Raw genomic sequence first — 27,876 nt, 5'->3', positions numbered from 1 at the left:
GTTATCCAGGAGAGCGGCGGGCGAGGGGGGGGCCTCTTGGATCGCTTCTGGTACCTCTGGTAGATCGTGGCTAAGCCAGTCGCTCGTTCGCCGCTCACCTAAACGGCTTTCACCTGGCCGATTACGAGAAGATTCCTTGGGGCCCCCGTCGATCGTCGAACGATTTTTTGCTGCTCGCACGTACGCCGTGCGCCGGGCGTATGCACACGAAAATCCCGGGTTTGCGTGGCCGGTGATCGGTGATCGACCCGAACATCGGCATTGGTGGACTCGTGCCGTAGGAAATCGTGTCGAAGGAAATCGTGTCGTCTCGGAGGAAATCGTGCTTCCATGCGAGGACCACCAGGTGATCAAGAATTTGTGAGAAGGAACCAGCTTCCAGAAAACGGTGCAAGGAAGTGTGTCTCTTCGACTTCTGTGACGTGTGTCTCCTCTCGTCGGTAGCTAGTGGAGGATCCGCTTCCGTCTAGCAGGTATGTGCCTTTGCTATTTCCGTGAACCGTGCGCGCGACTAAAGTGTTCGCCTTTTGCACTTTTGCTTTTTCTTCCATCAAATTTTCATCATTCTTCTTCTTTTTTTTTTCTTTCGATGCGCGAATCGTTTCGTTTCACCGGACCAGGATCGCGGTTTCAAAGTATGCGGCCGATTCTTCGAAGCCGAGAGCGTTGCTCCAGCGCGCGAGGTTGACTTTCTATTGTAGATCGAAGTCACGGGGGTTTCGTAATTTTCTTGGCGCGATCCGATTGGTTTCCGATGCTATCCCGCGCGATGACAGCTGTTTTACTCGGAAAGGAAAGTTCATCGAAGCGTGTCGCTTATTATAGGCGAGGATGCGGCGATGCGTCTTCCGAACGAAAATAGCCTTTCGACGAGACGACTTTGAAACGGATTAAATGCACGAAAGATTGCAGTCAGAGAATTAGGGATGTTGTAGAGTCGTTTCGAATCCTGTTGACCCCTTTTCATCTTAACACTTTATCGACCTATAAATCGACTTGTAGCTTGTTAATCGGTTACCGTGGTAACCAATAATTTAATATCAATTGTTAAGATAAACGTCTTAGATGTAAGCTTCAATGTTACTATATAATTTTCTAAATATTACATATCTCTCGCGACTGATAAAATAAATAAAATCAAAATAGAAACGAGAATTTATTATACCGTATCGCAGAAACTATCGAAAGCGGAGCAACGTTGTTAAGCTTTGAATCAGAGGATCGCGACGTTCGCGTGAACGCGTTTGGAATGGTTTCGTCGATAACGGTCCGAAAATGTGGAGCGAACGCGACGGAAATACGAAGCGCGCGTCATTGTCGTTTCGTTAAACTTTTTCTCGGCCAATTAAACAATCGTCTAATTAAGCCGACGCCGGGAACGATAGTAAACAGGGCTGTCGGCGCAGAAGTTACGAAAGAGCCGGGAGAAAATCGTGGGCCGGTGTTACAGCGCGGTCAAACTTATTAAAAAGCAGAACGGGTCCGCTAATTTGTTCTATGACTGCGAAAAAAAGAAAAAGGAACGAGGAAAAAGAACCGCGTGGTCCGCCCGGCGGCGTTCAACTCCTTTCGCTGGTCTAACAGTGGGAATGCGTGATTTCTATGTCAAGAGACACCAGGCGTCGCGCGGCGCTTTCATTGATCATTTTGCAAGACGAACCGCGCGGAACCTGTAACGGTATTGAAAAACCGACGCGGCGGAGGCGTGAGGTGGAAATTAGATATTTATAGGACGTCATCGTCGTTGCTCAACCAGACGTCTCTTTCTTTCTTCTTGCTCCCGATGATGTTCATCCCTTTTCTTCATCTAGTCGAGGTAATTGCCAGGAATGTTGATACGATTCGCGAAGTCCGAGCGCGTATCTTGTAACCCCGTATGCTCGATCGCGTATTACGCAATTTGATTGCATGAAAATAATTGATTGCAATACCTCGATACCTACTGCCCCCCCTATCGCAGTTTCATTCGTTGCTATTTTACACAGCGCGTTTCCGGATTTTAATGTTTTTAGTCATCTAACGCGACTAGCGGCATGTTGACAGCGTTTCGGAATAACATTTTTAACACATTCCGTGCCACGTGTAAATAGCTGCTATTTATTAGCTATTAATATTATAAATTCTTCTTACATCTTCACAATTTGATTTTTCATATTTTTGCCATAAACGCACCAAATCCGCAGTCTATTTAAAATTGTACAGTTCGTATAATTGACTTTTCTTACTTGAAAATAAATAAAGAAGTTTGTACATGAATCATGAAATGGGAAATGTTGGTGAGTAATAGAATAAGTTTCACCGCGATTTCATCTACGAAAGCAATTAAACAATTGTAACATTTATCATCCGATAAACTGACCATCCGCGAGAATAACTATTCTTATCTGTTATCTTTCAATGAAGTGATGCGTCCGCGGGTTTCAAGTAATTAACAATGACTAAGACGTTTATAATTTTCCTTTAAAAGGTCTTCTAAAAATAAGAAAAATTTTGGATGCGATATTCTAGGTTAATTATATTTCGCCAAGAGTCGTTTATTCTCACAAAAATCGTATCATTCACGGAGTACTTTTCAAGGACGTTAATAAAAAGTATCGACCTGCATTCTTGACGATAGTTGATAATATTTTATCAGCACTGCAATGAGCCACGGTCGCGCGAGATAGCAGATCGCGCAAGCAAGATCGCTATCACTTATTGTACCAAATGCCTCTTATTCGATCAGTTTAATCACTGCTCTGCAGAGGTAAATAATTCTTCGTTCGTACGGTAGAAAAGTTCGTCAGTGAAAAAGGTGACGCGTATTCCACGCGCGGTTAATCGCGGTCATTGAAAATGTGAAATTCGCTTATTTTCGAAAAACCGTGGTTTTTTGGATATCAAGGGAATTGTTCATAATTCGTCGTCGGATACGTCATGACAGGAGTAGCGTTCAGGTAATCATTTCACAGAGAGATATGTATATATTTATATTTACGTACACGTAATCGAACTATTCGAACGAAATGCGATATATTCGAGCCTATCGATTTCAACGGGTTACAAGAGACATACTTGCGATATGTGCCACGCAATTTCTAACATAGCTTCGTGCTAACACGCGAAATGAAGAAACATCGATATCGAGTTTCACTATCCTTTTTGATCGTATCGTTATTTATTTATAAATCCTCGACATTTCTTAGTACAGAATTTTGCAGTACAAATTCAGGTTGTTTCAAGTTGACGTTATTATTAGGTATCGATTGACTTGCAAGAAACTAATAGCCAACTAAGTTTAATAGTTTTGAAGCATAGAAACGAAGGTAAATAGGAATTATATAGGAAAAGAAATTGTCTGATTTTATTAAAATAATGATTGAGTTTGAATAAGTGCTAATCGTGACAGCATGAAAGGAAAGCGAGCGAAAAGAGTTAAAGAAGCATGCGGAGAAGTTGAAACATTGTAATCCGGATTGACAGACTACTCGCGGCGCGTCGTCGCGGGCGTAAAAATCTCGGGCATACCTGTCCGCGCACGTTAACGGGTTAAGAAAGCGATCGAGGATGACAAAGTCTAGTGAATCATTTGCCGCGTGGGAATCACCGTTCGCTCACCGAGACACGGTAACCCATTAGGGGCCGGTATAAACGAGGAAACGCGTAGAGCTGGCGGATACGGGAGAAAAATGTTCATTTATATAGAAGCGACAACGCGATGCTCGCGCCCGCGGGGGGAACCGGTTAATCGTGCCCATACGTCTTTGTACGCGCGGGGCTCCTCCGGTTCGAATCGATTCGAAATATCCTCCGCGGCAAGGTCATTCCTTTCTCCCTAGTCCCGTGTTCTTCTGCGAAACTGTCTCTCTTTTCTTCGTTCGCGGGTGATTCATCTCCGCACGGATACTCCGCTGAAATTCTTCCCTCGCGACTCCGCCACCGAGCCCGGATCGTTTCTCTTCTAGATTTTTTTTTTCCCAGGATCGTCGAAAGCCGAGACGACGACGACGGCGACGACGACGGCGCAGGGAGGGTGGCTCGTTCAGTTCCGCGTTCAGCCTCTTCGAAACGTTCGACGATTATCGAACCTTCGCCGATCTTCTCGCGCCGGTGTTCGTCCGGGTGATTTAGTAGACAAGAAAGTTTTAACGGCGCCGCGCCGGGGCGAATGCTTGCACAGGGTGTATCGAACCCAAAGGCCGTTTTTGTTCAAGGCTGTCGAATACTTTTAATGACAGGCTACGCGACAAGGCCTCGGACAACCCCCCGTGCTCCCAGTACACACAGCCGAATGTACGACTTGTTCGCGAAGCCTTGGGAAGGTTGTGAAATGTTTATTGCGGTTTTACGCGATTTTTAGGAGGTGCAGCCGGTCGCAAGTCTGTGTGTGTCTCGAGGGACCATTCTCCAGTGCACGATGCTAGAGTTTACTATTTTTCTTCACTTGACGCTAACGCTGACTATAAATGCCTTGACAATTGATTATGACAATTGAGTACTTGTTCGGATCTTTCAGGGGTTTCAATAGAAACAGCAAGTCGCGAAGGTCTTGTGTATACCTCGGGGGACCGTTCTTCCGTGGACATTGCAAGATTTTATAATTTTTCCCTCTGATACGTCTGAATTGAACATAATGCGCCTATTTAACAGAAAATGTATCTCCAGGCATTTATTTCATTGTTTAATCGTTGATATTCGAGAATCAAATTTCAATCGAATTTCAAGATAATTAATCACATTTGTATATAACAGATTTCGAATACTTGTGGGACTGACTGTATATTCCGATATACATTATAAGTCGTCATTGTACGGGTTCGGCAGATAGCTAGGTGTAACGCGACATTTAAATCACTGTCATCGGTGTCACTGCTACAAGGAAGCGGTACCGTTATCTCTCTTTCTCTCTCTCTTTCTCTTTCTCTTTCTCTCTCAGCCGAATAATTGAAAGATTCTCGCGACCAAATGCGCTAACATTGAAAATCGAAGAGGCCAAGAGACAATTCTTGTCACACCATTATCGGTGCCACAATCATAGCAATTTAATCCTGCTCCGTAACAGCGAATCCACAGAATAGAAACGATAAGAGGACGGTTTCACGTCGTCCGCGAGAACATGGAATTTCTCGTAATGACGCGGTCTATTATCGAAATTAGAACTGGCAAATGGTGAAACGAGGTTGAACGTACATACATGCTAAAAAATATCACGGTTAAAAGAATTTAATGGAAACGAACTGTTCGCGACATCACGACGAGAAATCGTTGAAAATGTCACGTACTTTCTAGCCCAGTTCTAGATCCTGACGCCGACATATTTTTGTCAGTCGTTTTTCCGCAGATGTTACGATGAAATTCAATGAAAACAACTATTTTCTATCAGAAAATAAAATATTCCGTATTCTATACAATAAATTCCGTGTACTAAAAAAATTAATCATCAATTTCCTACCTGTACCACAAAATATTTATACAATAGGACAATTTTCGTTCGAAAGTCGACAAATCGTCTTTTGTTCCAGTGTCTGACGTCCGAAGAATTTGATCATTAATTTAAAAGAATACATTTTAAAACGTGCAATCTTTTTATCTGCTAGTTCGAGCAGTAGTAGTTCGTTCGATGCTATTATTATGATATAATAAACATCTCGGGCTCGAAGATTTTGGTTCGCCACCTCATCCGCGTTATTCCGTGCCTCGTAGCCTGGGCACGGCGCGCCCGGTACTTCTCCTTATCTAGCCAGGGAAAAATAGAAATGCCTTAAAACACACCGTCGCGTCGGCTGGATTCCTCGTTAAACATGTCAAGCAGATAAGTAAACGCGAAACGAGCCAGGCAACGCTGGACCGCGAAAGGGTTAAAATATATATATAGAGAGAGAGAGGAGTGGGCAGGTAATTCCACGGTGGACAATGACTCATAGGACAACGGCCTTAAGACGACAAAATGTGGTAGCCTAGGGAGTAGAAACATGCAAACGCTGGAGTCGCGCGCGAGTCTCAAGATTATTCCGCGCTGGCTGCGTGCCCCGGCGCGTGACGTTTCCGAGCGTCGACCGTGCTCGAAATAAAATAGGAAAACAATGGGCCATTCGGGATTCGATAAGCCGGACGAAAATGTCTCTTCGGGGTTTTTCTGAATTTTCTTCGATAGTGGTCGTTGCCCCGTCGACTCAAGGACAATCGCCCTGCGCGCTGGGAAACATGCTACAAGGATGCGCCCATGTTCACCTTTAATCCCTTAATATTTATTTATCTTGTTATTTTTCTGTTTTGCTATCTCGCAGTTTCGAGATATTTGTTACGCTCGAAATAACATTGCAGCGAAGTAAACGTCCGATTTGCATTCGAATCTCTAGAATGCTGCAGGTTCACTATCTATTTTACAATATTGCGCGGAATGTGAAATACCACCGACTCTTTTAGTTGATAAAATATTGAATTTATTCTTCGGATATCTAATAATTCGTCGATCGTATATTCTCTGTATTTTAGAATTTTAGTTTTATAGCACTAAAGTTAGCGAAAGTGTGTTCTTTTTTTTCGCTACACGTTTGTTATTTTAACGAATAAACCGCTTGTCCGCAAACAGCCGAGATCGATTTCTTTTGTATCCGCAATGAGCGCGGCGGGTTTAGCCACCGCTGAAGAAATTTCGTCGTTGCGCGGCGAGAGAGCTGCTTCACACGGAAACTCGACAGTTTCTATTTTCTAAGTCGGGAAAACGGAGAAGTGAATGTGAACCGGAGCGTAGTGGCTCGATTTTATTCGTTGTGCAACGGCGGGATTATTCGAGCACGCGAGTTCGATATTAAAATAGCACTCGAGAAGAAACTTTGCGAAAAAATAATTATTGACGAGCGGATCTCAGATTTTCATACAAATTTTCAATTTATTAACTCTATTACTTACATAACTATTATAACTATTGCAATTAAAATTTTTTTGAATTTACTTGTTAAAAGAACGCTCGCGGTACGAATAAAATAATATTATTAATTTTTATAATTCACGGGTTTCCTGGTATTTTAAAAATTTATATACGTCACTAACGCATCAAATTCGTCCGCGTCTACTTGACGAGATCGCACAATGGATGAGCCCTCGCGTACAATGACAGAGACCTCCGCCTGTATCAATTAACACGAGTTTTCAATCAAAGAAATAAATTCCTTCTCAACTTGCTGTTTTTTTTGTTTAGCGAAACAATGAACGTCATTTTCAAACGATGAAAGAATGCAACACTGTTCCTGGATTTTGTAAGAGATCCGCATCGCCGTTGCATAAATTCGGACAAAAGGCGCGCGATTGTTTGTTGCGTGCAATAAAGAGGTATCAGAGAAAACTGGTTTTATCTTTGGAAACGTTTGTACGTTTTATATTGGAAGTATATACTTTTATGTATACATTACATACATTCTATGTATGATTGAATAAAAGCTTCTTCTATTATGATGGCAAAGTGTTCGAAATTGCTTCAATTAATGCCGACAGAATGTCGCTGATGTAGATGACCCCATTTTCTTCAGCTAAACGCCAAAGTAGAGAAAGTCTTGAGTAACTTCAGAAATTTAATGAATGGTTGCTTCCCGCTTTTACATTCAGCAACCGATTTATTACTTTATCCTTCTACAACGTGCTGTCTCATGCGAGCATTACAAATTTATTGCACTATTATATTATATTTGTAATAAGTCTTGGTCGATGAAAGAAATATTTTTCCTCCTTCTGATATTTCAAGGAATTATTTTAAACTTTAAGCAACCATTATTAAGGGATATATAACGAATTTTCCAGTCAGTATAACAAAGTCCCTTCAAATAATTCCAAAAGCGTCAAATCTAAGCTCAAATCGGCTACAGAAAAACGCCGCAACAATAAAATCGTTATCGTCTTCTGTAAAGCCGTAACGGAGATTTAATAGGCGCCGCAATTCAAAGTTGCTGCGTGAAAAATGCTGATGTCAAAGGAGCCGCGTTTCGCGCTGCCAACCGTACGAATATTTCGCGAGAACGCTCCTTGAATCGTGCAAAAATTTAATTCCGGTACCGCTGCGAGCAACAAAACGAAACCGGGAAACGCGCGGAAGGCGAGAGGGGTGTTTATCCTTCGGAACCAGGATAGAAGGGAACAGATGTAGGAAGAAAGAAAGTAGAGAAGAATCTTTAGAATCTGGTTCTGCCTGATGGCGGGGCTCAGTCATCGACATTGGTCCCCGGCGTTGAATTCTTTCGGGCGGATAAAACGAATGAAACGACTGCGGAAAAAAGAAAAGAGATAGAGAGAGAGAGAGAGAGAGAAGAAGGGAGATAGAGGGTAGGGAGAGAGAGAGAGAGAGGGGGAGAGGAGACAAGGCCCTTCTCCTGGGTGGAAAGAGCGGCCCGTTTGAATTCATTACCGGAGAGCCTGATCAGTAACCCTGAAACTCGTGGAAAACATTGCGGAGACAAAGGGAGGGTGAGAGGCAGAGAGAATGAGAGAACGGCGCGGCGCGAAGACAGAGGACGGAGGAGGCGAGACCGAGAAGGTGTTGGCGAGAGGCGTTCGTGGGGGTGAACCCGGTACGAACGAATCCGTGACGTGCCTCGAGGGCAGCAACCGACACGGCGAGTTGCAGTGGACGTCCTTGCTATGTTATCTTTCACTGCTCGTTCCCTTTCACTTTCAGTGTCCAGGAACCAGAAAGCCCAGACCTCCGCGGAACAAAGATACGCCTCCGTCTCGCTCTCCCCCGCCCCTCCTCTCTCGCCTCCTTCTTCTCTTACCCTCCCCTCGCCTTCTGCTCTTACCCTCCCCGCCTTCTGCTCCTTACCTCCCCCCGCCTCATTCTGCCCTACTTCTTCTCTTAATAGCGTCGGCAACCTCTGCCGGCTCTATTAATTAGCCATCGGGGGAAATTTAGCGACCAGACGCACTCTTGCCGAACGCGAGCACCTACGGATTTTCAATCGCCCGAGCCTGCTGCCGCGTGCGAACACGTTGACGTCAAACGTTGTTGACTCAACCGTAGCAAATGCCACGATTTCGACATGGTCAGGTCGACAAGATTTAGTTCCGTTTCCTTGGCAGTTCGGGATTCCGGGAATTATACGCCAATTAAAAGAGATTCGAGATTTTATTGGCGATTTTTCCGTTGGCGTTGAAACCAGTCGATTCTTATGGGGGAACCTTCGGTGGCTGGTGCTCCATGAGTTTTATGGAACTTTATATAGACGATCCTTTAACCCTAGGCACTGTAATAACGAGTCTCAGACTCGTGATACAAAACGCAAGATGTACGAAATATGAATATCATTCGTTTCTTTTAATTTATTAATTTCGAAATAAAATTTAATTATTCTTTTAGCAAATTCTAGGGGTGGAAGAAAATAAAGGCAGTATGTAAAACGAAAATTATCTGATTTTCAACGGTTTTATAAAATATACAATCTAACAAAGAATATCAAAGTATACGGTGTGTCCCATTTATATGGCAAAAAATCTCGTAGACACGTGATTTAAAAAGAGAACAAAATGACGCGTGTCCTGTCGGAGATTCTTTCAAGGCCGTCCTGATCTTTTTTATCACGAAGTTGAAGGTTTTCGTTCGAAATATTTTTCTGTAAAGCAATAAAATATCTTCCGGAAGAAAGTAACGTTGTATTTTAATAGAATAAACAAAATTGTCTGATATAAACGGTAAAGAGTTATTGCGGTTCGTAAAACTTTTTTCTGAAACATGCAAAGCGTCCTGGATTTCGCACATGGAACATACTTTCTCTATTAAACCTCGCTATTTAGCCTACATAAACTGATTTCTTATTTATTGCTCGATCTATTAGGAACGACCGACTTCCTCGGAATGTAAGATTCGACAAACGCACTGTTTTCTAAAGAAACTTTAATATAACGCGCGATTGTCTGGAAATCGGAACACAGAACACAAAATTCGAGGGTGCTTAATGCAACCCCATGAAACGATTTTTAAAATTATTTTAAAATTATTAATAATATTTCAATTTCTATTTTGAAATGCTAACATGGTTACAAGTATTAAATAATACCAATTGAATAATTTAATTCTAAAATTCCAGTTAGGCGGTTCTAGTATAGTGGTCGCGTGCGCGCGTGAGATTCTTTTAAAACAACCTGGCAGCGACGCCGCGACCGAGCGTTTATGCCAGTTTCGATGAATCGGTAATTAATTTAACGAGGAAAGTTTCGCAAGGCGCGGGACCGGGGCAAGATAAATTTTTTTGTCCACGAGAAGAACGATGGCAGTTGCCCTATGGAAAACCAGTCGGCGCGGTCGGCCGTTCGGTGACAAATGTAGAAAGCTGGTTGCCAATTGATCCGTTACCGTTGCGTTTACCACGGCGACGAGAACCGTTTTTCGGTGGAAACTTTTGTGTATCGAATCAACGAAGCAACGTCCGATACCTCAGCAATTCGCCCGTTTCACGCAGAATTGTTCCTTCTTTCGATCGCTGCACCGCGCCATATGCTCGCGATCAGGATTTCTTCGCGTCACTTAACTTTCACCTTAACGCGTCGCCGACAGAAACGAGTTTGTATCATTTCGCCGCACGTTCAAAAATACTATTTCGCAAGCAAATATTCGAGTATCCTATGGCACGAGCTATGCGGCAACAAATATATATATACCCGATATAAATAACAATTTATTCGACGCAACAATAATTAGAATTCCGCATTGGAAGTACTAGGCGACGTCGTCACGCATTTCTGGCAGAGTAGGACACTTTAAGGATACTCTAAGGATACTCTTAGGACACTTAGGATACTCTAAGGCTACTCTTAGGACACCCTAAGGATACTCTTAGTATACTCTTAGGCTACATATAGGACGTTTTCGGTTTCAGCCCGGCTGACAGGATGTCAAAGAATCAGCAACAAAATGGAATGATACCAAGCGGCGGAGCAGATGATTTTTCAGACGGCGAGAGCACCCCGTTGACCCAGGACTATGGCGAGAGGTATGTATCTGTTTCTTTAAAATAAAAAGGAAAAAGGTAACTGTAGCTAAAATATGGTAATTATATAGTATAGGTAACTATAGCTAAAATAAAAAGGAAATATGCTACTATAGCTACGCTGTTTTAAATAAAGAGTTAGTTACTGAAAGCGATGATCAGCCAGGTGTGGATACTTTCTTCTACATTCATTCTGTATTCCGAGTATCCATAAATAGCGATTAATTGCCAACTACCTTTCTGATTATAAATTATTGTACCACTTTGTATTTGCATCGTGCTGATTTGATTTGTGATTGCAGTCAGAGAACCGTCGTGGAGACGAAAGGATGGGACGTGTTCCGGAATCCGCCGCCGAAGATCGATTCCGGCTCGATGGCGAATCAAAGATGCCTCGAGATGACGGTACAGGTCACGAAGGTCGTCGTGTATCTCTTAGTTTTTGTGATAGTGCTAGGAAGCGGCGCGGTTGCCAAAGGAACGATATTATTCATGACGTCGCAGCTCAGAACCGATCGCGCGATTGTTTATTGCAATAGGCAATTAGGTAAGTGATAAAAAAAAACATTAAAAATTAACCCTTTGCACTCCGCGCCATCTTGGAGGTTACCTATATTACAAAGGGTTAATACTCGAAAACGTTCATTGTTTAATTATCTGAACACGTGGCGTTAAAATATGCCATCGAGAAAAAGTTTCGCGTGCAAATACACTGAACGCGAGCGCACACTTTTATCGCCACTTTTAGAGAAAGAGAAACGCATAATAAATCCTTGATGCTCGTACGAAAGTTAAATTTTCGCTCTACTTAGAAATTATATGTAAAAATGCGAGCATGTAGCGTGTTCGCGCCCGAGAGAAACTGGGACGAGACCGGTTTCCGTTCGTTTCGAACGCTCCGGCGGAATTATACATAGTTTCATACGTATATTAAGCAAAACCATCGAAACCCACGTGCAACGTAATGTTAAAAGTGGATCGTTCTCGTAACATAGTTACGACCAAGTCTTTTTGCCGCGAGCCTGTATACCCGCGTTTCAAGTTGGTTGCAAAGAGAGAAAGTACACGTGAAAACAGGTTGAAACGCCGTGCGATATGTTGATCGACCGGGGGAAGCTCTATAGCAAAATAAAGTTGGGATTATAGTATGTATAACTTTGCGGCTTTCTATAAATGGGGGAGACCAATAATGGTTGTAACACGTTAAATATTACAAAATATGTGATAGATATTATTAGACAGGTTTATACTCGGTTACATATTTTATACTTCAGTTATTACACAGTTCAGTTATTATATTGACGGAAAATTTTCGAAACACTGACATTTCATATGCGCCAACCTAATACAATGCCCTGCAAATTTTATAAATGTAAAAAGTAATGATTATCCTGTTTGACAGGCCGGGACAAGCAATTCGTGGCCACGTTACCGGAAGAGGAGAGGATAGCGTGGATCTGGTGCATAATAATCGCGTTCGCCGTGCCAGAATTCGGCACGTTGATACGCAGCATACGGATATGCATCTTCAAGTCGTGGAAGAAACCGCCGCCTTCCCATTTCCTCATCGTTTTCCTCATGGAGAGTTTCCACGCGGTCGGGCTCGCTCTAATGTTTATGGCGGTGCTCCCCGATTTGGATGTCGTCAAAGGCGCGATGCTGACGAACTGCGTGTGCTTCGTACCCGGACTGCTAGGTAAGGAACGACGGTAATTAAAACATTAAACGTTTCGTCAGTCATTTTGAATCGGCGTCGAGCACCTTCCAGTTGGAAGCAACTAATTCTGCAATTAGTGGAACTGAGCGAATGCTAAACGATTTTGCAATAACTTGACACTTTGCCGAAGTTTCTCACAGGTTTTTCAGTATTAAGAATTTTATGTATTCATAGTAAAAAGTATGTGTTTCTTTAAGGGCTGCTGTCTCGGAATAAGAACAAGGACGAGTCGAAAAGGTTTGTTTTGGTGCTGATCGATATTGCCGCGCTAGCAGCACAAGGAACGAGTTTTGTTCTCTGGCCATTATTGGATAGCTCGCGACCGTCTCTATGGCTGATACCGCCGGCGTTGTTCCTGGTCTCCTGCGGATGGTGGGAAAATTATGTTTCCATGCAGAGTCCAATCGGTAAGTAATATCGTATCGATAAAAAGACCGTGAAACCGCTTCCATTGTCCGCGGCACCGCTGATGAAACGGGACGAGGAGTGTTTGTCCCTCAGCGTGGGGAGTCGTTGAAGCATTGTAAAACTACTATAGTAAAGCGTGCACGAAATGTACGAATATGTTACAATAATTATTTTGATATAAATCGTAGAAGAAATATTTTTATTATAAGATGTAAAATTGCCATTTACCTGTGACGTGTAGATACGTCGTGCGCAGCTAACAGGTTAATGAAATTGTATTGTTGCTGTTACATTTTGCAGGGTTTGTTCGGTCACTGGGAAGAGTGAAGAAGGAATTGAGACTGACAAGATACTTCACCTACATGTTCATCTCCGTTTGGAAGATCGTGGCTTTCTTTATCAGCACGCTGCTAATACTTTACATGAAAGGCGACACCGTGGGACACTTGTTCACGATGCTGAGCAGCGCTTTTGGGAGCCATCAGATTCCGGTATCGCAAGTGCGGTTCGACACGTCCAGCAGGATCACCGATATCGCGGACGTGTTGGAGGTCGGCGAGAAAATCCTACGACCGGCGGACACGACCACTCCAATCTACGTTTTGCTGCTGCAAATATTCGGCGCTTACTTCGCGTACATATTTGGTAAGTATTTTTCGTTCGTTCAATCCCTGTTTAATGTTTAATATATGCTCCGATCGACGCACATATACAAATTATTCTTTAAAGCTTTATCCAGCATTAAATGTAAAGAAAAACATAATTTTCACAATTTTAACTGTTCTATAAATCCAGAAATATAGGAGATGTTACTGCAAATACGAGTGAACAATCCAATATCGTTGTTACATTATTGGCAACGTATAGAAACACATTTTTGCTTGGCTTTCGTTTGCCGTGCGACGAAGTTGTACAATATTTATTTTTAATTCAGCTATTGATCCTTTCCCGCGACGAATAAAAGTCCTGCAACTAATGAATGAGCGTAGAAAATACAAAAGAATTCTTTCCAAACAGAGAGATGCAACGAGAAAACTGTAAATTTGACTTTTGTTACGATTTTCAGGAAAGTTCGCCTGCAAAATCCTGATCCAGGGATTCAGTTACGCGTTCCCGGTGAATCTGACGATACCGGTGTCGATCTCGTTATTGATCGCCGCCTGCGGTTTGCGAAACGGCGATCCCTGCTTCTTCCATGGAACGATTCCCGATTATCTGTTCTACGAGTCGCCGCCCGTGTACTTCCTCAATGATTTCGTGTCGAAACAATACGCCTGGGTATGGCTGCTCTGGCTCCTGTCACAAACATGGATCACCCTACACGTGTGGACGCCGAAGTGCGAGCGTCTCGCCGCCACGGAGAAGCTGTTCGTCGTGCCTATGTACGACTCCTTGCTGATCGATCAGTCGATGGGCTTGAATAGGAAACGGGACGATCAACCGGAAGTGAAAGTCGAGGTATACATGACTTCCATTGTGGCACGGAGTTCCTATACGGCTTCGAAATTACCTGCGGTTTCCTAGCTGTTACGAAATCGGCAAAACCCTCGATAATCGCGTGATAAATTCTGTTATTGCTTTTATTAGATATACAGAATTAATCCTATAATAATGTAATATATAATATAATTAAACTTGAAATATCCTAGATGAGGTACAAAATTGACGCGTTATCTCGTGGAGAAAGGTACAGAGTAGCTCGACCCTCAAAGTCATTAAACCGTATCCTAATATCAGCTTAGAGGAACCGATCGAATTAGGCTCTTTCTCTATCGCATGTCGCATCTTCACGCGTCCCTGAAGTGGGCAAAAAGGGAGTTCGAAGTTTTTCGTTCCCGACGGGGATACGATGTCCCTTAAAACCTTAAACGATGTTTTCTTCCGTGCAGGATCTAGCGGAGATAGAGAAGGAAAAAGGAGATGGAGATTACGAAACCATATACGAGCGTACCGACGGCTCGACTACACCCCCGTCGGCCGTAAAAAGCAGCGATCACGTAACTAGGATCTATGCCTGCGCGACGATGTGGCACGAGAACAAAGAGGAAATGATGGAGTTCTTAAAGAGTATACTGCGCCTGGACGAGGATCAATGCGCGCGACGTGTCACCCAAAAATATTTGAAGGTCGTCGATCCGGATTACTACGAATTCGAAAGTAAGTCGCCTTTCTTCGGATTCTTAACATTTTTTCGGCCCTAAACATTTCTATTGTTCGTATATTATTATTATTATATATATATATATATCAGATGTAATTATTATTAATTAAATTTCGTAACAATTAGAAGAACTGTTTGAAATAGACCGTTTATGCTAATATAAGAACACTAATCAGTAAAAATGTTAAACGCGGATTTTGGAGATGCTGTCGCCGAAATATTTCATACATTTCTCCTGTTTATTATTTATACGGGGTAAAAGAACGGCAACCGCGATCCGTTCGTACAGGCGTGTACGTGATGGGAATTCGTTTCTTTCTCAGCGCATATATTTTTCGACGACGCATTCGAGCTGTCGGACCACAACGAGGACGAGTCGCAGGTGAACAGATTCGTAAAATTGTTGGTGGGCACCTTGGACGAGGCCGCATCCGATGTTCATCAAACGAGGATGCACGTCAGAGCCGCGAAGAAGTATCCGACTCCGTACGGTGGTAGACTGGTATGGACGCTGCCCGGCAAAACGAAAATGATTGCCCATCTGAAAGACAAGAGCAAAATTCGTCACAGGAAACGCTGGAGCCAGGTATAGTGTTCCCTTTCTTTCTACTCGCTGCACGCGGGGTTTATGGAGATTCAGAAATTTTGTGAATTTTAAGTCGCTAAAGCGGCATTGAATACAAATGTGTTACGATTTTACGAAAATCAAAACTGCGTTAACAATAAAAGGTTAGGTTAAAAATAATACAGGAGTTGCCCATTTTCTGGACTTTTGAACAGGTATATAATTAAACTTCTGTTTTTTTAAACTAACCAGTCAAAATTTTAGATATTAAATAAGAAATAAAATTTCTTTATTTATAAGAAAATAATATAAGATATAAAATATCCAACTAAATGCGGATAATCATCTTAGATAAATATTTGTTCGAAACAATTCCAATTACAGTATATGTATAGTGCAGTATACAAACCAATGTAGCTGTTGTAATATCCATGCATTAATAATCGTGCTATTAGTAAGGAAAACTCAGAGCTGTTCGCTGAAGGGAATAATAATAGAAAGCACAAATATGAAAGCATTCCTGGAGCATCTAGAAAATAATGTTAAAAATCCAGAATTAATTAAAGAAATTATGCAAGTGGCGCAAATAATATTTTGTATGAAATTCTTCATGAAATTCTTTATTTCAGGTCATGTATATGTACTACCTGCTCGGACACCGCCTAATGGAATTACCAATCAGCGTCGATCGCAAAGAAGTCATCGCAGAGAATACTTACTTATTGACACTGGACGGCGACATCGATTTCCAACCGGCAGCCGTGAAATTGCTGGTCGACCTGATGAAAAAGAATAAAAATCTTGGCGCAGCTTGCGGTCGTATTCATCCCGTTGGTTCAGGTCAGTCTTTCTAGAAAAGATATCAATAGATATTCTACAATTAACTGCAACGATCTAGCGAAGAAATAAACTCACCGAAGCCGAACGCGGAATAACTAATTGCGGACCAGGCTTAATGGAAATCCTCTTAGCACGATGGCTTTCCGTGATTTGACCGAGCTTACAGAACGCGCCTAAAATGTTTTATAAATTGCGGAGGCTCATGGGAAAATTTTCCCAATTGTCTCTATTTCAGTCTTGTCAATCTTTTAATTGCAAAGGACATTTTCACGCATTTCTCACCTAGCATTTCAAATTTTAAAGTGTTAAAATCAAGCAATTTCTAAAATAATTCTCTCGTTTATGGAATCTAAATTGTATTTTCTGTTCCCCTTTTTCTACATCAGGTCCCATGGTATGGTATCAGATGTTCGAGTACGCGATTGGCCATTGGCTGCAAAAGGCAACCGAACACATGATCGGCTGCGTGCTTTGTAGTCCCGGCTGTTTCTCGCTTTTCCGTGGTAAAGCTCTGATGGACGATAACGTGATGAAAAAGTACACGACCAGATCCGACGAGGCAAGACATTACGTTCAGTACGATCAAGGAGAGGATCGTTGGCTTTGTACGCTGCTTCTGCAACGTGGCTACAGGGTACGTGCTTTAAAGGATGTTGCTGGCATCGATGAATGTTCACGTGAAAGAGAGAACATCGTTTTAGTAACGCTGACACACTTCATTTGCATCTACGTAAAACAATTTCAAGATTAGCAAAGATCCATTTAAAAAGTTTTCTATTTTACTATGTCCTATTTTATTATAATTTCAAATTATTTCTATAATATATATATATAATATTAGTTATAGATAGTTCTTTATTGGTATCGTAGGTCGAGTATTCAGCCGCCAGCGACGCTTACACCCACGCGCCCGAAGGATTCAACGAATTCTACAATCAACGTCGTCGATGGGTACCCTCCACCATAGCCAACATCATGGACCTTCTAATGGACGCGAAACGAACGATCAAGATCAACGACAACATATCTCTTCCCTACATTTCCTACCAGATTCTACTCATGGGTCAGTGAATTTCTTCATATAACATAATTCTTTTAAATAGAAGTGTTTTTAATAATGTAAAAATTATCTTGGAAATGATACAACGATTTTCATTGGCGCCACTCGAGTGCTAAGGGTTCATACTAAATTTATCTACCCTTAATGATCTCTGATCAATTCGAGATCTTCAAATATCTTCGTTATCGTTGCAGGCGGCACTATCTTAGGACCAGGCACGATTTTCCTTATGTTGGTGGGTGCGTTTGTGGCAGCCTTCAAGATTGACAATTGGACGAGCTTTTACTACAACATCATTCCTATTCTTTTGTTCATGCTTGTATGTTTTACGTGTAAGGCAAACATCCAGGTAAGACGGTCGATTCGGTGCTTGTGCAAACGAATCAATTTATATGTTGTGACAGTATCAGTAACGTTGTTGTCTTTCAGCTTTTGTGCGCGCAAATATTATCAACAGGATACGCGATGATAATGATGGCCGTGATCGTAGGTACCGCCCTCCAGTTAGGAGAGGACGGTATCGGATCACCATCGGCCATATTCTTGATATCATTATCCAGTTCGTTCTTCATAGCGGCTTGTTTGCATCCGCAAGAGTTCTGGTGTATCGTGCCCGGAATCATTTATCTGCTCTCGATCCCGTCCATGTATTTGCTTTTGATTCTCTATTCGATTATCAATTTGAACGTCGTCACGTGGGGTACTCGCGAAGTCCAAGTGAAAAAGACGAAAAAGGTTCGTTTCTCGGCTAGGTCATCGTTGACTTTTGCTTTGCTCTGTTAGCCTCTAAGATTGGACTAACTTCTTCTTCTTCTTCTTCTTCATGGTTGGGGATTAGCGAATTACTTAAGGTTATGGACGCTTGGTGAAGGAAGAAAGATGCACTGTGTTTTGCTCGCTAGAAGTTCGTCGAGAGAAGTGCAGGATCGATCGCGATGCTGTCCCACCCGTCTTAACGCCGTCGCAAAAGTAGGGTAAACGCGTTTCCCTTATTGGCAGAAATGATCCCTTCCTATTAGCCGCTTTTTCGTTTGCATTTGTATGTTTTGCTTTCTTTGTAACGCAGGATCGTTCGTCGCGTTTGAGTCAAATAAAATATAATATATCTGTCACTGTTAACAATTTTTTAATATTTCTAATATTTATGCTTTCTTTCTTAATGTTCTCTTTAACTACAATACTAACACCGCTGCACTACAGGTGATTATAGCAGGAATACTTAGCGCACTTTACGGGATGGTGATGGTCGCTGTCTTCGTTGGGATCGCGATAAACGTCGTCGAGGACGGCACACTTCTTTCTCCGTCCGCTCTGTTTCTAATGATGATGATCGGTGAACTAGTGATAGCCGCGTTTCTACACCCCTCGGAATACTATTGCTTCAAATACATCGTCATGTATATTATAACACTGCCGTCGATGTATCTGCTACTTATCGTTTATTCGGTTACTAATCTGAACGACATTACCTGGGGAACAAGGGAGGTGAAAGCAACGCCAAAGAAATCCTCGGTAATTATTTGTACAGCTAATCAACTAACAAGTCGGTTCATTGTTAATTTTTCGCCTCGAAATAAGCACGGAAATAATTATACATTTTCAGTGACTTAAGATACAACAATTTCAGTTATAATTCACGATATAATTACGCTTATATGGAATTACCATGTGTTGTACCATTTTTTGAAATGAGGATATCGTATCTGTTTAATTCAGTAAACTAAAAATAATTTCAGAAGCATTCAATTTATTTTTAACGTTCGATTGATTTCTTTATTATTGCAAGGCGAAAAATTGGTAATAATGGAGTATATTTCTAACATGGTCTATATGTATTTTGGTAGTATCTTAAGCTTTTTAACAACAACAGCTTTGCACTCGAGGATAGAAAGTATGTAATTAACGTAATCACGCATGCATTTGATATGCGTATAATTGAATTAACAGGAGCTCGAACAGGAGAAGAAGGAGGCCGAAGAGGCGAAACGAAAAGCGAAACAGAAATCGTTGCTAGGATTCTTCCAAAATGGCGTCGGCACGAACGACGACGAGGAAGGATCGGTGGAAATCTCTTTGGCGGGTTTGTTTAAATGCATGTTTTGCACGCATGGCCAAGTTTCGAGCGAGAAGCAACAATTGGTCACGATCGGAGAATCATTGGACCACCTTGGAAAACGTTTGGAAGTTATCGAAAGGTTTGTTAATTTTATCCTACCCCTTTCGCTTTGATTCAAGCCTCTTGGAAGAATGTCATTGATTTCTCGATATTTACTTCATCTCATTGGATAGATTTGCTTTCTTTTTATTCTACAATTTGGAGCATCAATTTGTTATTAACCCCTTACCGTACTTTATAGAAATAAGTTCTCGGATATAGATTTCACATCCAAGCGAATCTTTTACTTCGTTAGCGGATATCACCGTCCCTAAGGTAAGACGGAGTTCTCGCGGCGAATTCCGCTGGTATTTCTCGGATTAGACCGCGCCGCTGATGAGTCTATCAGCACGTTTGGGATGAAATGTTCGGCTCCCGCGCTCTCGTCTCTTCTTTTATCATTACGTCCGTCCCATTGGCCACGTTTTATCCCTGAAAATATACGGTGTCAATTCGGAATAATGAACAGATTAAGTTGCCGTAGTTCTTAGCCGCGCCGAAGTCGTTTCAAACCCGAAAGGAATTTCGTCGAAGCACGGTCGCCGGGTTGAACAAAGGAAACTAGGAGAATGTTCCTAGGAGAATGTGGCGAGCAAATTTTCTCAAATTTCAAGTCCGCTGAACCTTGTGATGTTGGAAACAAACAGCAGGAAATTTCGATATTTTTCCTCTTTCCTTAAAACGAATTTTCTCATGGAATTGGTATGATCCGCGCCATTCGTTAATTGGGAAGTTTTTGCTACGTTTGTTACGTTCGCCTAAAGGAACGTCAAGAATTAAAGGATAAAATTAATTAATAGGATAAAACGCAGCGTACCTTGCAAAAACGGTATAAAAGCTAGGAGAAATATTTCAACCGATAATTTTACTCTGGAACACAGGGTGGATGCATTGCTTTTTTCTGAAGATTGTTTGTCGATTTTCCAGGGCTGTAGATCCGCACGGGCACGCGAGCAACCGACGCAGGGCTTCGTCGGTGGGTTCGCGTACAGCTGGCACCCTCGGCGACATCGGCGAAGATCCGGCGGAGGATCGGGAATGCCACAGCGACGCTGAAACAGAGACTAGTCAGAACACGGAAGGAAATCGGGAGGGCAACAATTTCTCCAGTCGTCCGTACTGGCTGAACGACGAGGGATTGAAAAAGGGTGAAATCGATGTGCTGTCACTCCAAGAGGAACAATTTTGGAAAGACCTGTTGGACAAGTATCTGTACCCCATCGACGAGGACAAAACGGAAAAGGTAAAGCTTCTTCGCTCGCATTTCTCGCGGATCTCAATTTCCTACAGTTTCAGACACTCGCACCTTTCAATAATTTTGAAATTAATAACTTTGTAATAATTTTGTTCGAGCGAAGTTTAATATCATTGCCTTCACTACGTAGTCTTCTAGTTTCATATTTTAATTCGAGACACAACCTTTCAATAATTTTGTTCAAGCGAAGTTCAGTATCGTTGCCTTCGCTACGTAGTCTTCTAGTTTCATATTTTAATTTCACTTTACATGATTCGTTGAAAACTTTTTGAAAATTTAGCTTTCTCAGCGGTTCAACTCCTTCACAAAATAGTTTTAATGCATTAAATATTTCTTTATAGGTACATTCGTTTAAAATTACTATGAAACTTCGGTATCCGTTTGTCAATTAATTTCAATTGTATAATAGAATACCATAACCGTGAAATCGTAATTGTTTTAAAATCTTCTTTTAAAAAATTCGCGATCTTAAATTGGCTTCAGCGAACTGATTCGACGTTCTTGCAATAAATTTCTACTTCCGCGTTTTTCACGAAATACGCGATTGTAACAGAATCTATGAGATTTCATTCAAAAACTAATTAGATATCGCTAACAAGGAAATTCCTATGAACAAATTAACGCGATAAAATAAATAATCGATCCATGCTGCTTACATCAGGCACGAATCGCCAAAGATCTAAAGGACCTACGTGACCAGAGCGTGTTCGCGTTTTTTATGCTGAACGCCCTGTTCGTCCTGATCGTCTTTCTGCTGCAATTAAACAAAGACTTGTTGCACGTGAAGTGGCCGTTCGGTATCAAGACAAACATCACCTATGACCATGAGATGCAGGAGGTAAAGACCGCTCCGTCCATCTAGCGTTATCCTGCTCCTCGAACGATTCGCAACCTTAGAAAAATCCCGCCTCCGCATCAAATATTCCCCAGCAAAACACTTCAAATGCTCGCAAACTTCCCAAGTAGTTAAACATAGTTGTATCCTAGTTCGCGAGCGACACATTAGATTAGTAATAGAAATAGTTAAAACGCATCGACCTGGCTTTCTTAAATGTTAGAAAAAGTGCTTCAAAGGCCGATAGATTAGCAATAAGCTAATTAGATAGAATGTCGCAAATATTCGTCGAAGAAAATTCGTCTAGAAAACGCAAGCGCAGCGTAAAACGCGTTATCCGTAAAATTCGTGGAATACGATTCGAAGGAACGTTTCAGCATTCCAATTGTTTTGCAATCGTTGCGTCCCCCTTTCTCGCCTTGCGCCCGAAGCTTATAACGATCTCATCGATACGATATCAATCCCAAAGGAGTTCAAGGATCAACGGCAACGAACCGGACGGAGCGTATTTTTTTCTACAATATTTTCTAACTCGTACCTTTTTCTTTTTTTTTCTTGTACGCTTTGGTCCCCGACGACAGGCACGCATTGCCGCCGACTTGATCGAGCTGCGGAACAAGAGTGTGTTCGCGTTTTTTATGTTCAATGCGTTGTTCGTTCTGATCGTATTCTTGCTACAGCTGAACAAAGATCAGCTGCACGTTGTCTGGCCGCTCGGCGTCAAGACGAATATCACCTACATCGAGGAGACCTCGGAGGTACCACGGTATTTCCAAACGGGGAATTGAGAAACAGAGATGCTGTCTCACTTGATGCCTCGGGAGACTAACACCCCCGGTGTGCTACCGCCGCTCTTCGCCAACGTTCCGCTTAGCCTTTCTGATGTATCGTTCTCTGTTGCCGGTCTTAACGACAACGTCGGTCGACCCGGTGGAACCGATGTCGCGATCCGCGAACGATAAGGGAAACTTATGTACCTGTCGAGCGGCTCGCATCGATCTCGGTCTGCGGTAAATTCACCGTACGAAGCATAGATTTCGATTGTTTCATTAATTTTCCTTGGCAGAGGTCAAGGATACCATAGAATGGTTTTCGATTTGTTAAAAAGAAAATTGCTAACTTGAATTAAATAGAAACGGCTAACAAAGGTTTTTAATTGTCTTTAACACGTTCCGTGCCGAGCTGTATTTAGTCGACTCCTCATTCTGGTCAATTGAAGCTTTAAAAATCAATATGGACTGTAAATAGTTTCGTAATTCATTTTTATCGAGTTTGAACGTCGATAAAAGTCAGCGAGCAACGGAGCACACCGGAAAATGGTACCCGGTGACGATAATCTTGCACTTATTGGGACATGTCTGTGTTTTGTCAATAACGTTGGATCCTAGGCACGTGGCGAAATTACCATTAACATGTTTGCACAGGTTATTCCCGGAACGAATGGAGCACGGGATGGAACCGAGCATATCTGGCTAGAGAATAGTTGGCTGAGTCACAAAATAACATCAACGCCTCTCTAATTAACCCCTTGCACTATCTTATTTGTCCTTAATATTTTTAATAAGAAGACCAGGCAATTTTTATTCCTGTATCATCTTCATTTACTTTTCTTTCTATACTTTGATTACAGAAGAATTTATTTTTATTTCGATATAGAAGAAATTAATAATATTCGCATTTAACAGAGCTTGCATAAAATCTTCACCGCCAGTCTGACTCGTTATTACAGTGCAAGGGGTTAAGATACTTCTGTCCTCCTCGTCCTCGAACCTCTTTATATCCACAGAATTGCGATAGTCTTAATGTGATCACTAACATAGGACCTGTTCTCCATTAACAATAACCTAAGTTCAGGGAACAAGCACGTAAATGAATTTTTACTATATCGACGAAAGCAGCGTTCTATCGCTTTGCATATTTAAATTTGCATATAAATAAAAATTATTTTGAAACGTTGCACAATCATTTTTAGAGTTGCCGCTCGAAAGGGTGTTGAAATACTGTACCAATACAGCTAAGAATGCTTTCATAAATTGCTATAAATCTCGTCTTACAAAATTAACGAATTATTTTATAAACTAGTAAAAGCGTCGGTATATTAGTAATACGAATTTGGGTGCTTGTTCCCTCGACATTCGTGTCGTCCAGCTCTTCCGTGGCCCGTCAGCGTCGTCGCGACGTGAATATTGAAGATCTCTTTCTATTTTTCGTCTTCCCCCCCGGGCAGCACGTGTCGCGTTTACGGGCCACGAATGAGACAAAAGCTAAAGGCATCGTGAAACCTTGTCCCGTTCTCTCCGCTCGCTGGTCTGAATACGAAGGAGGGGAGGGATCGTCACACGCAGGTTTCCCGTTTCCACGTTCTTATGTGTCTAATTCCGATAATGCACTGCTAGGTATGACAGCAGAGGAGCACACCACTAACGAGTTACCAGTCAATGTAACTAAACGGTGGCGTACAATATTCTATGTGTTGTAAAATTCTATGTGTTTCGAACGGTATCCTGTTCCTACGAGCTATCGACTTAAACAATCGATTTTTTAACACTTTCACTGACAGCCTTAAAAATTTCTCACGAAATCAAGGCATTCGATTTACATGTAGCAATGAAAATGACAATTTTTCAATGAAAATTAAATTAATGAAAGTTAAGTTATGCAACACCTGTTATTATTTCAACGTTTCCATATTTTGTGGATCTAAAATTAGGAGGATGCGATGAATTAGAAATTACTTTTCATGCTAGATGAAAGTCAAAGTGTTGAAATGAAATTCTCAATTTGCAATTTGAATATAACTTTTGCAATTTGAGCATAACTTTTGTAAATAGAATATAACTTTTAAAACTCGTGGAGCATCGATCCGCGTACGGACAGGATATGCTGTCTATTTCATTGCCTTCCGCCTCGACGTACGTATATATTTCTGAAACAGAAGGCAGCGGACAGCCGCTTGTCGATACCCGTTCACGCGAATCATTGTCCAGGCTGGTACACGGCAATGAAGCACGCAGCAATTAATAACCCACGAGCGAAGAGAGTTTTATGCGTATCTCTGTCTTCCTCTTCTGTTTACCATTTAAGTACGACGCGCGGCTCCATCCGTCACTGTCGTTCCCCCCCTAACAATGGCGTACGTTCCCCGTAGGTACGCATCACGAAAGAATACCTGCAGCTAGAGCCTATCGGCTTGGTATTCGTGTTCTTCTTCGCTTTGATATTGGTGATTCAATTCACCGCGATGCTGTTCCATCGGTTCGGCACGTTCGCCCATATTTTGGCGAGCACCAGCCTGGATTGGCACTGCTGCAAGAAGGTAGAGTATTAGAGCCGACAGATTCTCTATACAACTCTGTTGTTTACACTCTTTCTCACCGATTGTCTGTTTGCCACGTTAGACCAAGGATTTGTCCGACGAAGCACTGTTGCCAAAAGACGCGGTGGAGATCGTCAGGGATCTGCAGAGATTAGACGGGATGGAGGGCGATTACGAGGAAGGCAGCGGCAGCGGACCCGGTAGAAGGAAGACCATAAGAAACCTTGAAAAGAGCCGGCGAAAAACTCAAGCTATCAATACGCTTGACGTCGCGTTCCGGCAACGATTCTTCAGCATGTCCGACGGGAATGGTAAACCTGAAACCGGATGTTTCTAATCATTTAAAATGTAATCTACCAATATATAATTTCATTAAGGAAATGTTTTTACCGATGCTGTCAGGTTTGCCAAGGAACATGTCAACGAGACGGTCCGCGAAGACTTTCAAGGCGTTCGAGGATCGTAGGAACAGCATCATGGCGATGAGACGAAAGTCGCAGATGCAAACATTAGGCGCGAACAATCCTTACGGCGTCGCTGGGAATCCTTTGGGGATCCAAGGTCGTCCATCGAGAAGCAGCCAGATATCCGTGAAGGATGTTTTCGAGGGCCACGGCGGCCACACGAACATCGCCTACGAGCCGGACGAGAACACCGGGAACAGTCTGAGACTGCAGAATTTAGGTCAAAGTACGTGGAGAGATACTAACCCCAACGTCTGACGCGATACTATTACACGAACGTACGTACATTGAGCAAATCTGATTGGTTTCAAACTTGTGAAAATAACATTCTTCAAGCATAAATGCAATATTTTTGTTGTATTATTGTTAGAAGCGTTTATTTTTGTAAGAAAATTTCTATTTTTACGTCCGCTGGCTTTTTTCGTGGAAGTATAGTAAAATGGACATCGAAGTGGCAAACGTTTGGTATATTGTGGAAAAATAGGGGGTGCACGATGAAGCAGAATGTAGACTGATTTGTATACATCAGTTGTTGAATAGCACCGCCATACAGCCGCAGAAGCCACGGTATACGTCATTTTGCATTCTGAATAGTCGGACAATTCAGAATTTTAAAGCAGCGCATAAAGCACTGGATGCATTAGAAATGGACAACAAATCTCCCTGCCCAAAATGTTATATTATGGAACGAGAATTTAACAAAGACCTCCTCGTGTACGAAACATGTTTAACAATATAAAATTAATCGTTTGGGGAATGATATATAGTTATTTGAAATTTTAATATAATTACTACTTTATATAATTTGATAATTACTACTTTATATAATTTAATAATAACTACTTTATATAATTCGATAATTACTACTTTATATAATTTAATAATTACTACTTCATATAAACCAATTCTAGATGGACTCACGAAATTCAATCTGAATATTATTAATCAGTCAAATTCAAAATTGAAAACGCATTTTCGTCACTTTGCATTTACTACGTAACTCATCCATAACGCTGATGATCCAATATAAAATATTCTTTTCGTTTATACCTTCAAATATTTGTATTCAACTCCAGGCTAAGTTATTCTGGCAAATGACGTTTCGTAAAAGGTTATTTCGACTGTTTCAGCTAGAACGTGACCCACGGACATCTTCATCGAGCCGCGTGCAATTCGGACGTAGAGAAGTTCACCCCTAAGAAGTTCATCTCTTTTTCGGCATTTTGTACGCCGAGTGTTCTTCGTCGTTTATCGTACACGATTATTCATCGCAGTGTACGAAACACGCTGCGTACAAGACATCGAAAGAAGACGCCTCGAGGATAATAGAATTGTAAATAGTATTGCCAGGAAACGAACGACTTAGAATGGAAATCTCGTCGTTTCTTTGCCCGTGTCTCCTAATCGCTGACAAGCAAAAATTGGCGATTGGCGAAGCAAGGTGGAAAATCTTTTCCTGGCAACACTGATTTCAGAATTCCATCTGTCGCGTGTCTCAACGCTTCCTATGACAATTATCTACTTTAATTTTGAAAATACGTATGCTGTAAGAATGGCTAGAACAGTATGAAAAAGACTGCCCCTGTGTAGAATAATTTATGATCGAATGAATGGTTACGGGACTGTCTTTAAACACGCACTAAGAGAGCGAACAGATCGCAGGGAAAAAGAAGAGTCGACTTTGTTGGGCGGTTATGTTTTTTGTAACGCAAAACTGTTTTGTCCACGGTTGCTTATAGACAGTCCTGAGTAGGAAACGATTTTTTTTTTACTCGTGACTAGATATTTAAGGATAGATAAACCGACCGGTGAATAGCAATTACTTCGTAGGACAACTGCCGCACGAGAGTCCACGGTTGATTAGGATAACTTATCGTAGGCGATAATTCATCGTAAAAATATCCTTGTTAATTTATATCGTATTTAGCGAGGACACGCTATATCATTTTATACGTGACCAGTTATCCACAGCGACGACGCTTACATTCCTTCTTGCTCCCCTAAACGTGATACCGCTGTTATTATATACTTAAATCGAGAGACCTCTCTCTCTCCTCTTTGTACATACCGCGCGCGCGTACGTGTAAACCGATCTATGAGAATGAAAATAAAATAAACGGAACAATGATCGCGCTGATCAAAAACATT

At 41.8% G+C, this 27,876-nt stretch overlaps 1 protein-coding gene across 5 annotated transcripts; it reads left to right on the top strand.

Annotated features, from left to right (window-relative positions):
• The first annotated feature begins 81 nt into the window (after positions 1–81).
• On the top strand, positions 82–27,876 carry Kkv (hyaluronan synthase-like protein kkv). Of its 5 annotated transcripts, none has more exons than XM_078191353.1 (21): positions 82–473; positions 10,842–10,955; positions 11,255–11,499; positions 12,355–12,648; positions 12,867–13,076; positions 13,378–13,722; positions 14,144–14,535; positions 14,967–15,234; positions 15,562–15,824; positions 16,433–16,643; positions 17,030–17,277; positions 17,514–17,706; positions 17,898–18,052; positions 18,904–19,215; positions 19,651–19,898; positions 20,786–21,101; positions 21,775–21,951; positions 25,097–25,264; positions 25,347–25,575; positions 25,667–25,954; positions 26,863–27,876. In XM_078191353.1, the coding sequence occupies exons 2-21, from the start codon at positions 10,855–10,857 to the stop codon at positions 26,925–26,927; spliced, it is 4,728 nt and encodes a 1,575-aa protein (XP_078047479.1). In that variant the 5' UTR covers positions 82–473; positions 10,842–10,854; the 3' UTR covers positions 26,928–27,876. The 5 variants fall into 5 exon arrangements, with proteins under 5 accessions (XP_078047479.1, XP_078047476.1, XP_078047480.1 ...); XM_078191350.1 differs by lacking the exon at positions 82–473 and adding an exon at positions 2,726–2,936; XM_078191354.1 differs by lacking the exon at positions 82–473 and adding an exon at positions 2,726–2,936 and having other exon boundaries at positions 26,859–27,876.

Source organism: Augochlora pura, chromosome 9 (assembly GCF_028453695.1).
Source record: "Augochlora pura isolate Apur16 chromosome 9, APUR_v2.2.1, whole genome shotgun sequence".
NCBI lineage: Eukaryota > Metazoa > Arthropoda > Insecta > Hymenoptera > Halictidae > Augochlora > Augochlora pura.
This window is presented reverse-complemented; position numbering and strand designations above follow the sequence as displayed.

Excerpts from the sequence above, each read along its gene's own strand:
- Kkv (XM_078191350.1), top strand. The coding sequence starts at position 2,917 with ATGACAGGAGTAGCGTTCAG. Across the intron at positions 12,649-12,866 it reads CTTCGTACCCGGACTGCTAG|GGCTGCTGTCTCGGAATAAG; the intron begins GTAAGGAACGAC and ends TGTTTCTTTAAG. Across the intron at positions 15,235-15,561 it reads GGATTACTACGAATTCGAAA|CGCATATATTTTTCGACGAC; the intron begins GTAAGTCGCCTT and ends TTTCTTTCTCAG.